At 35.3% G+C, this 15,670-nt stretch overlaps 1 protein-coding gene across 7 annotated transcripts in view; it reads left to right on the forward strand.

Annotated features, from left to right (window-relative positions):
- Epha5 (EPH receptor A5) overlaps positions 1-15,670 on the forward strand; it is a 288,480-nt gene that overhangs the window by 140,812 nt on the left and 131,998 nt on the right. For 4 of the 7 annotated variants that reach the window (XM_041671225.1, XM_041671227.1, XM_041671226.1 and 1 more), the window contains exons 4-5: positions 10,265-10,420; positions 14,084-14,419. The exons of 1 other annotated variant lie outside the window; for it this stretch is intronic. In XM_041671225.1, the coding sequence (XP_041527159.1) occupies positions 10,265-10,420; positions 14,084-14,419 (492 nt within the window). The remainder of the gene's footprint in view (positions 1-10,264; positions 10,421-14,083; positions 14,420-15,670) is intronic. 2 more of the 7 variants (XM_041671229.1, XM_041671230.1) reach the window with 1 other exon arrangement.

The following is a 15,670-nucleotide window of genomic DNA, read 5'->3' on the forward strand; positions in this document are numbered from 1 at the left end:
TTCACAAGGAAAAGAGGTCTCTGGACTCTGAAAATTAAGCAGCGGGGGGCAATAGTAGTTAAGCAAAAAAACATAAAACATCTTCTTGAGAATGTTAAGGTGAATTATGTATGAAAATACATTATAATCCTTGCTGTCATTAAAAGTCTATTTGAACTTAATTATTACAAATTAAAAATGGTAACAGTGAATATTTTTTCATTGTTTTGCAACTATATTCAGCTTTACATAAACAGAATCAAATAAAAAAATAGAGATTGGGTTTGGACTCGAACAGACTGACAGAGTTGAAAAGGGAATGGACTATGCTCAATAAATGCATTTTTTAAATGGAAAATAACAACAGCAGGGAAGAATATTATGGTTTAGAAGCTTCTGCAGCCAGAAAACTGATGCAGTCACATATCTGAGAATGTAAGGAGGTGGAAGCTGGGAAATAAGGTTTTGAAGTTGAGATATAATTTCCTGGAATTAATAAACTCGTAGTGTTATTTGACTATGGGAATTGCTATTTGATTTTGAGAACTGTTCACCGATGTAAGTGGATACAGGAAGGTGATTACTGAAGAAGAGCTCAAGAGATTGGGAGTATTGAATATTTTAATTGCCACGGATTATTCCGTGGGGCAGTGTCGAAAGTCCTGATAATATACCAAACGCTAAAATCTTTTAAGGATTAAGAAGAATCTCAAAGAAGCCAACTGCTCATATGATTTGATGGCACTTTATCTAATGAAGTTTTATGGAGGAAAAGTGGAGTGGCCTCCTGTTATAGATGCATGACAAATCTTCCAAAATTTTGCTCATCAGAGGCTTCAGTTAGTCTCTTATTAATAAGTATACAATCTCATCAATGTGTGACATGAACAGCTCATTCTTTTACACAGGGTTCCAGCCAAGCTATCTCAAAGGCTAGAGATAAGCTCAGAATTCGATCACCTTTCTAGGGGAGAGGCTAGTAGTATTTAATTAGCTATAGCTAAACTGTGAACTGAGATCACCTCGATACAGTTTCTATTCAATGACTTTCTCAAGATGATTGGATTAGAAATGTCTCAAAAACCATAGGCAGAAACATTTTACATTTAGCCTAGAGGTCGCATGCTGTCATTTGTCTGATCATTACACTCTGCTCAAACTGACTGGATAGAGAAACAGATAGACTTTTTCCACTTACTAATAAAAAGGATGTAAATGCCAACTTGTTTCTCTGTAAAGAGGATGAGAAAGGGAGGATTGTGGTAGCCATATTGGACGGTCTGGAAAGGCAAGGAAGGACAAAGGAAACTTACAATGTACAGAAGGTTATTGCCAAAAGGAAGGTGAAAGAGAAAACAGCTGTGATTTGGCACAGCACATATATAAAGAGTTAAACATAAAATAAATTTTAAACAGTGTTATCATATGTTGGAGAATAACTTGATAATATATTGTATAGATCACGATAAGGAAGTAATATGTTATATTAGCCAAATCATTGCATCAGTTTAAGTCTTAAGTACACAAAATTTCGAAAACTCCCCTGATAATTTTTATTTAAAGTTATCTTTTGAAAGCCTTGATCTCTTTCCAGTTCCTGTTATTTTTTTTCCCATGGATCACATAAAGAATGTAGATTTACTTAGCTTTATTTCCATACTATTGTGTGTTTATATGTCAGCTGCCTTCAAGTTCATTTCCACTTCTACACTTCTAGGATCCTGAAATGTAAGTCCCTTTTGAATTGACAGGGAAAAATATTGAGATGGTATAATGAAATAGTAATAATAATTATTACAATGACCTTAAAAATTATTTATTTATTGAGTATTTAGCATATGTCAGGAATTTATTCATGTATATTATATACTTGCATATATATCCATGTGTGTGTGTTTATGTATGTGTGTAAGAGCACAAACAGCTCAATCTACCAATTTCATTGGGGGCGATGTGAAGTTACCATGATTGGAAGTGGCTACTCATTTTGTGATTCTTTAGTAATAGAGAAAACAGTGTGTTTATTTTGGTTGTGAAAAGTTAGTAATAAACTGGAGAAGAGAGTGAAGAGGAAAAAAACAGCAGAAACTGTCCCTGATAAAAGGGGTCTGCACCATCTCTGAACACAATGTTTCCATTACGTTCAGACCTTGGAAAGCCTTCAGCTGCAGAGCACAGTTGACAAAGCTTAGCTGTGTTACCATATTCCTGCTTAGAACTTCTACATCCTCAGCATATTGGTTTTAAGAACCTGTCTGTGTTGCTTAGCTTGGTACTCTTAAAAATGGAAGAATGAATACTATTGACCTTCTCTTATTAATATGCCAATGAAATGATCTTAATCTGTGGAGTCATTCAATCTCTGGCCAAGACTAGCTAAGGAAGTATAATGCTGTTTTATTCGTGTGCTTTCATTGTCATGTAGTCAGAAGGAATTGAGTAAATTGAGAAATGTGACAGAATGCTAAGCATAAAGTGAAAATAGAGGAGAAGCAAGCTTTGAAACAATCTAACGGGTTCAGATTATAACCGTAAAATAAGTTTCCATTTCACAGAATCAGGATTTGTTTTGTAATCACCCCTATAGTCAGCCTTTTAAAGCTATTTCTTTTCTGATGCCCTTTTTCTTTCTACTATGGCTTTTGAAAACAAGTCAAGACCTGCTGTGGTTTTTGAATTAAGATTCTTTCCCTGATAGTTAAGATATAAAACCTGGGGAGTAGATTAAAAGTGCCATAGAACTGATTTTATTAAACACAAAACAGAATAAGTTAACTGAACAAAGATAAGTATACACACATTAAAATAGAAAACAATAAAATGTTTTAAAATGAAAACTTTAAAGCCTTTCTGAATGAAGTCTTTGGAGGTTGGGATTGTTGTTGAAAGGCCATTTCAAACCAGTTATTGTGACAAGAAGTGTGCAGTTGTTAACTGAGACCAGTAAGACATTTGCAAATTGAAAATTTGGAGTTAATGGATAGCAACCTTCACCAAATAAGCTATAGTAGCCAGGAGCCATTGCATATTTATATACTGTTATTTCTAATAATGTGTACCATATAGTACACATGGTTTGAAATAAAAAAAAATGGCTTCATTCCTTTAATTCTCAGTGTACAATTGTAACAAAGCTGGTTTAAATTTAGTTTGTGTCCTTAGTCTCTACAATTCTTGAATTTATACCCACAAAAACAAGTAAACTATATGCTATATTACCACTAAACTTTCTCACAATTAATCAAGGAAAACATTTTTAAGATTTTATATCAACTTTAGAATGTTCCTGTTTATCTGTATAGATCCATATGTTTTGGAAGTTCATTGCCAATGTTTAAATTGAACTCATATTAACATTCAAGGCAATGATTTTATAACTTGGCTGCAGAATAAATTTTTCCCTTTTCTGTATTTGTTCGATTTCTAAGAAAAAAATCATCATTAAAGATTTATACTGTGCAGGGTGGTTTATTCTGTGTTTTGAAACTGCATAAACATTCTGCTTTTTTAAAAAAAAATTATCAGCTGAGTTGTGGCGGCACACACCTTTAATCCCAGCACCTGGGAGGCAGAGTCAGGCAGATCTCTGTGGGGTCGAGGCCAGCCTGGTCTACAAGAGCTAGTTTTAGGAAGGCTTCAAAATGCTACAAAGAAACCCTGTCTCGAAAAAACCAAAATATAAAAAAATTATCTTAGTCAAAGATGCCCAGGACTATTCACTGAAACAATGAACTTAATTTAAGGAACCAGTAGAGAAATGTTCAAAATAGAAATAAGATTTTCCTCTTAATTTTTAATTGTTGGACTCTAGCGTCCAAACACCGAGAAGAAGTCGCCCTCAGAGACCATCTCACACACCACAGCCGATGCAAAAGCATGAGGATCTTATTAATTCTGTCATGACAGGGTCCCCCAGCATTCGGGAAGCCGAGGGACCTCGGATAGCTGGTACAGTCTACTTTTAAAGGGGCCACAGAAGCAAGGGGGGTTGTTCTTTGACTATTTTGATTGGCTTATTCGAAAGGGCTATTACCAATAATTGACTGGAGAGCTGTTGCCAGATCAGATGAGGTAAGAGGTCATTTTGACCCCGTTTCCCAGGGGACCGAACCAAAGCATACGTATATGGGTAATTGTTCACGAACTGAGTACGTGCAAGTGTAGCTGTTAGATCCTTGGTTCCCAGGGGAGAAGGGGAAGCACTATGGCACAGAGGCTGAGAGGATTCAGAATTGTCAAAAATGGCTTCAGGATTGTCTTAAAGTCTTACATAATAACAAGACAATACCCATATTTCTCCTTTCAAAACAAATAGCAGGACACTGGATGCTTATACCCCCAAATGGACATTTTATTGCATAAGCTCGGGCAGTTCACTTCATGAGTCACAACTGGCTTTTATGACAATTAAAAGTAATCAAACCAGGCTTCACCAGCTCATGCTGTAAATGGCGGGTGCTCTGTTTAGACACACAAGCCATTAAGCTTTTCTTTCAATTATAACAACCACTCAGATTAATATTTAAACTGTATCTCACCTAGCTGTTCAATAAACAATTACACTAAAGTAAGAGTTAGTTACACTAAAACACACTGATAAAACCTTTTACATTAAGGAGAGAAATCAATGAAGACTGACAAGATGATTTCATAATGTATTATGAATATGTACTTACATTTCATCAAATTAAATAGGAAAATGAAAAGCCCAGATAATGAAAACTATAAACAACTCCTAAACAAAATGTCTTTGCCTGCTATGAAAGATAATTGTAGGTGGGATATTTGTAGTTTTAGGGTTACAATTTAAAGGAAATGAGTAATTATGACTTGAAATAATTTTCTTGGCTAGTTCTGAACTTCAAACTCCCCCTCTGTTTTTATTTAGGTTTTACACACCTTAAACTAAACAATGCATTAAATATTGTTCAATGTTTTCCTCAAAGCTTTTAGAATCAAATGTTCACCAATCTGAGAACGCAGCTCAGACATTTTCAGTACATGTTATTGCAAATATTTCAAGTCATCCTAAAAATATTATCCTAATTCATTTTATTCATTAAGTATGCCACTAAATCTTTGAATTCACCTAGTCTTATCTACAACATTTTCTTTGTATGAATTAATTCAATACCAAAATAGACTAAATTTTTCTTTCCTATCTCTGTTAATTTCCTGTGCTGTTGTGAAATGACTCTTAAACTCTACTTTATAGACTATCACACCCCTACTGAAAACTGTGACTTACTGTGAAACTGGAAAGTTCTGAATATTCAAAACTTCTGCTTAACCAAAGAAAACAGTTTCATGCACAAATGCTCTTTAGGATGGGCTGTGCACTAAAAAACTCATCTGGGGTTGATGTAAGCTGACAGTTCCCGAATAACCACTATGGGGCTTAATATTAATTATAAACTCCTTTTCCTATTAGCTGAAATTTATTATTAGCAAATTCTTATTACTTAAATTATTTCATTTCTATGATTCTGTATTTTACCGTGAAACCTGTGACTTGTTACTTCACATCTTGCTTCTCCAGCGGCTGCTGGTGTCTCTTTTCCCCCATCTCTCCATGGACTTCCCTCCTAGCTATATTCTGCATGTAATATGCCAAAGTAGTTTATTTATTAACCAAAGGTAAAAAGACACAGTCACTGCATACAGAAGGACATCCCACATTAAGTTGGAAATATTGTTAAGCAACCAATGTTATTATAAAAATGGAACCAAGGCAGTCAGAAGAAGGCAGGGTGCTAAGTGTTATTAAAGTGTTGGTGGGGATCTCATCAGTGTTTTACATGATATATACTAAATGTCTCAATAAAATCCATTATGTGGAACACAAAGTCTGTGTCATTCATGGTATATCTGTGGTGAATGGAGGCTGATGTTTCTCCACTTGCCAGGTTGAGAAGATCATCACATAACAGTAGCCTGGGAAAATACCTAAATCAAACACGCAAAATATTTCTATTGAATTCACAGTACTGTTACACCACTGAATGATATAAAGTATTGAAGGTAAACTCAGAACCATATGTAATTAAGAGTGAGAGAGATTATCAGACTTGGTGCAAGAAGCCTTAATCGATTGAGTCATCTCACTGGTCTGATAGGAGGAGCCTTTTTCATAGCTGCGGGTGGTATACATTTATTCCAATATTTGTCCCAATATCTTAGTCTTCATGTCATAGTTATATATCTGAATAGTGATTCAATATAATCTCCCATAGTCTCCATACATTGCCACACACATTTTTTTTTTTGTTGCCAAACGATACTTTACATGATAGGGCTTCAGCAACATTGTCATATAAAAAAGTATCTGTGTTAAAATGGACTTCTTAAAAACAGGCATTGGAGCAGTGATATGGAAGAGACTGGCTAGAGAAAGAAAATTGGTCCTGTAAGTTGTCCTCTGACTTGTAGTCACTCACCCATAGCATTTTTGTATACACACACACACACACATACAGACACTCACGCACGCACGCACACGCACACACACACACACACACACACACACATGAAAAGATCTCATGGATGGACTGGGAGTGTAAGTGGGGATGGGAACAGGAGGGATCACATGGGGGAGGGGACGGAGGGAGGTTGTCCGCTGACCTGCAGTCACTCACCCATAGAATTTTTGTACACACACACACACACACACACACACACACATGGTGTGGGAGGTCCTTCTGTAGATGTGTTGCTTTTATTGGTTAATGAATAAGGAACTGCTTTGAGCTTATGGCAGGGAAGAACTGAAGTAGGCAGGGAAAGTTCGGCTGTATGCTGGGACAAAGGAAGCAGAGTCAAAGAGACACCATTACCTGCAGGAGATAGATGTGCTGAAAGTTTGCTAGTAGGTCATGACCTTGTGTTGATATACAGATTAGTTGAAATGGGTTAAATTAATATGTAAGAGTTAGACAATAAGAAGCTATAGCTAATGGCCCAGTGATTTAATTAATACAGTTTCTGTGTGATTATTTCAGGTCCCAGCAGGGCAGCTGGGAACCAACAAGAAGTTCTCTCCTCCAACACACACATACACACACACATGATAAAATCTCATGGGATAAACTGGGGGGGGGGGGCTTATGGGGAAGGGAACGGAGGGATCACACTGGTGAGGAGATGGAGAGAGGTTGTTCTCTAACCTTGTATCACTCAACCATAGCATTTGTGTACACACTCACACACAAACACACACGCACACATGATAAGATCTCACGGATGAGCCAGGGGGGCACGTGGGGATGGGAACAGGAAGGATCATAATGGGGAGGGGATGAAAGAGTCATGGGAAAGATTAATGGAATAAGGGGGCATTACTGAGGTTATGGGTAAACCTGATGCAATAGAAACTTCCTGCAATCTTGTAGGGTAACCCTAAGAAAACTCCTAATAATGGGTATACAGAGCCTGAACCGACCGTCTTTTGTAACAAAGCAAGGCTTCAGTAGTGGAACTAAGACATCAACCCAGCCACAAAACCTTCAACCTGCTGCCTGCTAGATGTTCAGGGATAATAATAGTGGCACAGAATTTGTGGGAGTAGAGAATCAATGATTGTTCCAATATGAGGTCCGTGCCAGAAGAGGGCGCCTATGCTTGACACTGAATGGCCAGGAACCAAAGGCTGGATAGCCCAGAGACCTAGAACAGCACCAGACTTGACTGGGAAAAAAAAAAAAAAAAAAAAGTCAGTGACATGATTTGTAGTAATACACTGCTCTACCCATTGACTTTAGCCTAGTATAATCATCATCAGAGAGGTTTCTGCAAGCCACTGAAACTTAAGGCAGCAGATGTAGAGACCCATAGTCAAGCATTAGGCGGAACTCAGGGACTCCTAAGAGGTGGGTATAGGATGGAGCCAGAGGAACAGGGGGCACCACACAAACAAGGCCCAGAGATTCAATGAACCATGGCCCATAGGGGGCTCACAGAGACTGAACCAACACTCAGGGAACCTGCATGGGTCTGAGCTAGGTCCTTGGCATATATGCTAAATTTTGTAGTTTGGGGTTTTGTGTAACTCCTAAAAGTGGGAGCAGGGGCTGTCTGTGACTCTTTTGCCTACTCTTAGAACCCCCAAACAAACTTGATATGAATATGTTTGCTTAGTCTTATTGTATTTTGATATGCCATGTTAGGTTGATTTGCAGAAGATCTGCTCTTTTCTGAAAGGAAATGGAGGCATGGATCTAGTTGAAGGGGGGTTCAGGGACTAGAAGGAGTGGAGGGAGGGCAAACTTTGGTCAAGATGTAATAATATAAAGAATGAATAAAATATAACTATATTTCAAAAATATATATAATTAAAAATATAATGACTTTTTTAAAATATAAAGAGGATTCTTCAATAAAACATGAATCAGATATGAAGGACATGTGGATTTGCACTTCATGCCTTTGAAAGCAAATAGTTTAAAATGAAAATGGTTGTACTGAAAGGATAAAAGAAGAAAAATTGGATAACAGCTAATTATGCTATTGGCAGCTAAGGAATCCTATTATAAGTAAAATAATATTTAAATCTTCTAATCATTTAACTACTGGAATGTCCTAATGCTATCAGAAAGCTCTTCTTATCTCTCAAATGCCTTCACATTCGCTATGAATTTGTAAGAGCATTAAGGCTTCACTATCACCATAATTAGATGGACTAAAAAAATAGTACCTCCTTATGTTGCCAATTCCTGATTATTCGGAGTGATGGCAGAAAGCCTCAGCATGGATTACTAAAACCTGAGGTCACTCATAGCAGATGAAAATTACCCAGAGCTCATTATGTCTATCCCATTGAAATATAAATGCCTCTATGAGCTTCAACAAAATTGCATAGATAGTTTAATAAACATTCTTCAGCCTATGTAGAGAATCTTGAAAAGGGAAAACATAAAATAAAATATATTAGCTACAAGTAAAATAAGCCGGTTATTCAAAGCCTCAGTGTAGTTGCTTAATATTGACCAAAGTCTGAGGAATATTGATATTGGAGTTTATAAGCCATTGAGGAGGGGAAGTACATGAACTCTGATTGCATGCACAGAGTAAAAGATCCACTTCATGAAAACAAGCTTACACAACCTAAGAAGTTAAAACAAATACTAGAAAATGATTTCTATTTGATTCTATGCAATGTAGTAGCAGTCTTCAGACTGTATCACCAATTTATTTAAGTATCCCTTGCACTTATTGACACCTGACATGATGAAACACTGAGAAAATTTCTCTGAACATAAAACTGAGTAAAAAGATTTGCTTTTCATTTTTATAATTATTACAAATTTTGTAGTGTGATAGTATTTATTGTATTAGATACCTAAATCCCGAGTTAGTAAGTGACCCAAAACACATCTTTAAAATGCAATAAAATGCCAAAAATATGATACTCTTGAAGCCTCTATATTGTATGGAAAATATTTCAGATAATCATGCATTATAATAAAACTTGGGAAACTTTCAGTATATACTCATTAATCAAGTTTTCAAACATGTTGTGTATTTGTAAGTGGAGCGTGTATATGTGTGCATTTGTGTGTTTGCATATGTATGGACTCATTCTTGTGTTTGTGTTCCTGAATCTGAAGGCCCAAGATTGAACTACACTACCTTATTTACTTTCTATCTTGTATGTTAAAGACACGCTGCTTGCTGAATTCAGAGCCACATTTTTAGCTATTTTAGCTACCATTTTTGCTCTGAGTTTTGCCCATATCCCCTCAAAGTCGCTAGGATTACCAGCATGGCACCAAGCCCACCTAGCACATCAATGTTTTGTGGAAACCCTGACTACAGTCCTCATACCTGTATGACAAGTACCTTACTGCTGTGCCAGTTCCATAGCCCTTAATTTACAAATTTAATAATAAAAGTTGGAAACTGTTATATGCCATACCAGTCTAGAATTATATATGAAAGTTGTATTTCTTTAATATGATTTCTCTAATAAAGAGTCACAACTCTACCTATTGGACTGTTTCTGTTGTAAACACATACAAGTATGTATCTTTTAAAAAACAATAATGTCTTTCAAGCTCCAGTAGCATAGGAATATTAAATTACGTACATTCCATGTGTGTTAATTTGAATATTTGATTATCTGGATGCTCTGCTATGTGTGATCAGGGAGCGTCTGGAAAATTCTTGAAAGTGGTGCAAAGACTGCCTTCTCTGTAGCTTGTGTATATGCTTGTCAAAATAATACCTTAGTCACAAGCAAGCACTACTTCTGTTCCCAGGAAAAAGCTTAGTCTCTCGTTTCTCTTGACAGTGTGCAGACCTGGGTTCTTCAAAGCTTCTCCTCACAGCCAGAGCTGCAGCAAATGTCCACCTCACAGTTACACCCATGAGGAAGCTTCCACCTCTTGTGTCTGTGAAAAGGATTATTTCAGGAGGGAATCTGATCCGCCCACAATGGCATGCACAAGTAAGGAACCCCGTGGCTATTTGGTGATGTCCCCTTTCACCAGTTTGTAGAAAAAGCATAATGGAGCCTGTTGTGTTTTATGAACAGGCCCCTCTAATGAAGGCATGTTTCCCATTAACAGTGCAGGTCCTTTTCCACATTTTAAATTCCTTGGGTAAGCACTGAAAAATAAATGTCCTCTTATGATAAGCTGTCAGAAGTATCCTAGTCCCTCACTCCAAATTCAACATCCAAGGCACTAATAAACAATTCCTTTTATTTTGTGGTTTAATTTAGTATACTTGACTTCAGCAAATCTTTTTTATCTTTTCACATCAGATTTGTTCTATAATTCCCTTGAAGACAGTTTTCTGAACTTACACAACAAATCACAGCTTCAACAACTTCTAGCCTACATGACTAAACTGTGGGGCTATCCAGAGAGAGGTCATTTGCCAAAATATAAAGGCACAGTCCTAGAGCATGACAATCAAGGTGGCAAATCAGATGAGAACACTATATAAAGCCCAACTTTCAATCTAGATTTTCATGCAACCGCAATGTGTCTTTTTAGTTAAAGTTATTGACCATTATAAAAGCTTTACGTGTGATCAAATAATCAGTATAGATTATATATTAAGCACTATTATCAATATTTGTAGAACATAAATGCACATCTACCAAATTTTATATATATATATATATATATATTTAATTTTAATATATTTGTGGAAACCTAATGTGGCTATTTATACACTTAAAGATGGTTGGCTAACAAGGTTCCCCATCATTTGCTTGCTTGGTGACTATACTTGTAGATGTTTTTCACTAGCAAAGTGCCTATAATAAGTGAGAAAAAGTAAGTATAAAGAAGAAAAGTGAATATATCTTTCTTCACAATGTGTACCACTTGTGGCCTGCCTTCACTTTATTAGTTAGTTACCAGGTAAGTATATGTACACTAAATAATGTTCATGAGACCATACATTTTTCATTGATCTATTGACAGAAAATAGTATTGATGACATTACATAAAATAATCACAAGTTGATTTTAAACAAATTTCAGTGGCTGAGTTTTATATATAACTGAAAAATCACTCTTTGTAAACCAAGGGTAATGATTTTGTTGACCAAATGATTAGTAGCTATGAAATACCTTCTCAATAAGTTAGAGTATTATACACACTTTTGTTGTGATAGTTTACTGGAATGATAAAATATTTTGTTACAGTGGAATTCAAGCAGTGTTTAATATGTAAGATGTAAGTTGTAACAAACAGCAAATGGGTGTATCAGAAGGACACACTAAAAATATGGTGCCAGATCATTCCATACATTTCACAAAGGTGTGTATTTGTAGACTGATTTAACTGATCCAGCCATAGTTTACATTTTTAGCATAAATATGAATGTACGTTCTGTTTATTTTTTTATTTTTGGACTCTAAGGGAAGGCTTTGATTTGCTGGTAAGAATTTCTTAACTCTCCTTTGGAATTAACGTACACAGATTTCATATTTTCTCCATCTTCAGCTCTGTGGATTTCTACTATTGTGTTCAAAGGAGTGGTTTTTACTAGTATCACTTTGAGTGTGTGTGTCTGTTTTCAGTTTGATTCAGAGTACCACAGCCACACATGATCCCCTCATGGCTTGCCTGAGCTTTGTTCTGCCATTGACATTTTATACTTGATTTATGATTGAAATTCCTTTTAAGATATAAATTCTAGGAACATAGTTTTAGGAATCTATCAAACAAAATCAAGCAGAAAAAAAAGCCAAGAATCTGATGAATATACTTAAGCCAGGAATCCTTCTCTCAGCTATTCCACGGTCCACACATCTTAACAACTGTTAAGACTGTGGCATGTTTTAGATGTAGGCTAAGTTGAATCCTTTAATTTTACTACTACTTTGTAGTATCACTTGAACTTTGTTTTCTTGGTGATGTGTGACCCACAGCTGTGGATGTGTTATTACCAGAGTTTTAAGTAAAAGAAAACCATACTTTTGTTGATTTAGAACAAAGAAACAAATGCAAGTAGAATTCAGTTGTTAGCAATAAATTGGAATTTGACATGCCTCAGGTCTGTTTCATCTTCTTTCTTAAATGTTAAGCCCATTTTTTTATCTGAAATTATACTATCTCTAAATTTTTCTATTAAATAATCCAAAGTCTGTAATAAATAATAATACATTTATTCCTATCCTAAGTATATTTGTGGATTAAAAAGTGGCTGTTGAAATAGTAATGTGGAAGAATGAATGCATATAATACTTCCTAAGGTTCTGTGATGGACATTTTGGGAATGATTGAGGGAAGCAAGCTAAGACCTTAGATACAGAATTGTTCTATTTATATGTAGTTGTAAAACTGTCCTAAACACCAGTTCTCTTCTTAAATTACCTTTAAATATATTCATCAAAGATGGTGGAGTTATGTAAGGTTGAAATAAAATTTGAGACTTACATTTATTTGGAACACACACATGTTAGACTAACTTAGCAAGATTAATTCATGTTTATAATTTATTCAAATAAAAGAAGACTCCATTTCACCACTATTAGGGACATGTACTGATGAGATCTTTGTCTGGCAGAGTTACTCACTTTGAAACTTACACAAAGACTAAGTCTCAAACAAACATAAGGGCAAGCTTGTTTGAGAACACATGATCACATAACATTTAAGGCTGACTAAAATTTAAATATTTAAACATTTAAAATTTTAACTTATAGAAATTCATTTTGTTTCCTCTTTGTACATGAATAATTAGGTTGTGAAACAGATAAAATGATATTGACTGTTGTTTTCATTTAGACGAGAAAGCTTTTAAGCAATCAAATCTGTCCATGTGTAAAAATGAAATGTGTGATAAAAGCTACATAAAATTAGAGAAGCTGTCACTGTATTAGTCTAAGATGATGCATCTATTAGAGTATTTTAATTGCATGGTATTTTTCTTATGGTGGTAAACGACAAGATTGAAAATATCCCATAACACCGAACGCTTTCTACTCACATTGCATCATCTTTACTAGAATTTCCAACCTCAGTTAAAATTCTGATGTTGAATTGCTGTAAGTGAAAGAACCAAGTTTCTAAACAGTGGTCTTGACCTTCTGCTTTTATCCCTGTGCTGTGTTCTCTCAGGAGAGCTTCAAATTCTGTTCATTTTCTATGCATCCAATTACTTTTCTGTAGAATCTATTGTCAAGAGCCTTCTAGAAAAGTTCTCCTTTTACCAATGCTGTTGTTTAACAGAGACTTCATAGTTACTTCCGACTTTCAATGGGGAAAAATAGTATTCAGTGTACAAAGACTTGGATTTTTTTTGTGCAGTTTAGAAAGCTTTTAAGCAAACATAGTTACTATGTTTTTAAGCATAAACATGTATGTAACATTTCTATAAATACATCAATTTATACCATAATTATGAACATCTATTTAATAAAACATCTGATTCTATTAAATAAGCTTATACCAGGGCAAAAGTAAATGATGATTTTTATGTTGCATAAATACCACCATTTTCCTAAAATTTTAATTTTTAAAAAGTATTATAAAATAGGACATAAATATTAATTATAAATTTAGTTTTCTCCGGGCCAGGAATTAGTATGATAAAGGACACTAATGAATATCATCTTAAATATGTTTTCTCACTTTACTTTGCAAACCAGGACCCCCCTCAGCTCCTCGGAATGCCATCTCAAATGTTAATGAAACTAGTGTCTTTCTGGAGTGGATTCCGCCTGCTGACACTGGTGGACGGAAAGATGTGTCATATTATATTGCATGCAAGAAGTGCAACTCCCATGCAGGGGTGTGTGAGGAGTGTGGAGATCATGTCAGGTACCTCCCCCAGCAAATCGGCCTGACAAATACCTCTGTCATGATGGTGGACCTTCTTGCTCACACAAACTATACCTTTGAAATTGGGGCAGTGAATGGAGTTTCCGACTTGAGCCCAGAGACCCAGCAGTATGTGTCTGTAAATGTAACCACGAATCAAGCAGGTAAGTGTCATGTCCAACCCAACTATATGTTTTAGAATTCGTTCTGCCAATTGCATCCCTAGCCAGGACTTAACAGACGAAGTCCTATGAGAGAATGTCCTCAGCATGCAGAAGGTCAAGTCTTAAAAGAAACTATATTTCAAAGTTTAGTCTACCTTAAAGAGAATGTTTTCTAAGTGCAAACATCCATTGACAAAAAAAAAAAAAGAAAAGAGAGAGAGAGAGAGGCATGTTTTAAATAATTATTTCATTAAACATACATTTCTGGAGTAATTCCTTTAATACCTATTACTTGTCATTTATATGATATATATATATATATATATAGTATGTTTTATGTTTCAAATCTACATTTTGTTGCTTTGTCAATGTCAAGAGTTCTTTTTAAAATTTGTTTGGATAGTATGCTTTATTTGTTGTTTTGTTTCTTGCTTCACAGCATAGCAACATTTTCTTTACAAGCGATAACAATCGTTTCTTTATTTTTTCAATTTTATTCAAATATGCATCATTTTTTTGCCACATCCACTTATAAAAATAGAATAATTGTTAGGTGCTATAAAAACTCAAACCACATTTATTTTCAAGTTGCAATCTTGGAATTATAAAAATGTCAATGTTGGAGAGGCAGATACACGGGCCTGTTTGAGCTGAAGATTCCTTTGTTCTTTCTTCTGTGTTCTCCTTTACATTAACCAGCATGCAGTTCTGTGCTAAGACGTCAACTCACTGGGTGATCAAAAATCTCTCAGTATAAGAAAGCATTGAAATCTGCCCCTTGGCTTGCACATGACTGCGGTCATATTAACCATCACAAGTGTTCAATAATGTGAACTGTCATCTGTATTTGGAGAAATGCAGACTATAATGCTATAGCCTCAGGCTTCTGAGGTAAAATCTTTAACTCCCAACAATATTTGATTCTAAAATGAGCTACACAATATCATTTTGTAAATAATAAGAACTCACTGAGATGCTCTTCCTTGTGAGAAAATTTAGTGGTTTGCATTATCTTAACATCTTTATAAGATACTTCTTAGTGATAAGCTCTATGAGAGAATACCTTTATCATTTTATGGACATTACCAACAGCCAACAATATTCTGTAGTTTTCTGACTTACTTGCATCTTCTAAGTACAATGTTTGTGAATTCAACCTTCAATATGTAAAATGGCAAGGAAGTTATTAATACCTAGTAGCCATGTAATATCAATCCTGTAGTTCGTACTTTTTGTCATTAAAGGAGATAT

Source organism: Microtus oregoni, unplaced genomic scaffold (assembly GCF_018167655.1).
Source record: "Microtus oregoni isolate MIOR12 unplaced genomic scaffold, Mior012 000021F_ref0000039, whole genome shotgun sequence".
Lineage (NCBI taxonomy): Eukaryota > Metazoa > Chordata > Mammalia > Rodentia > Cricetidae > Microtus > Microtus oregoni.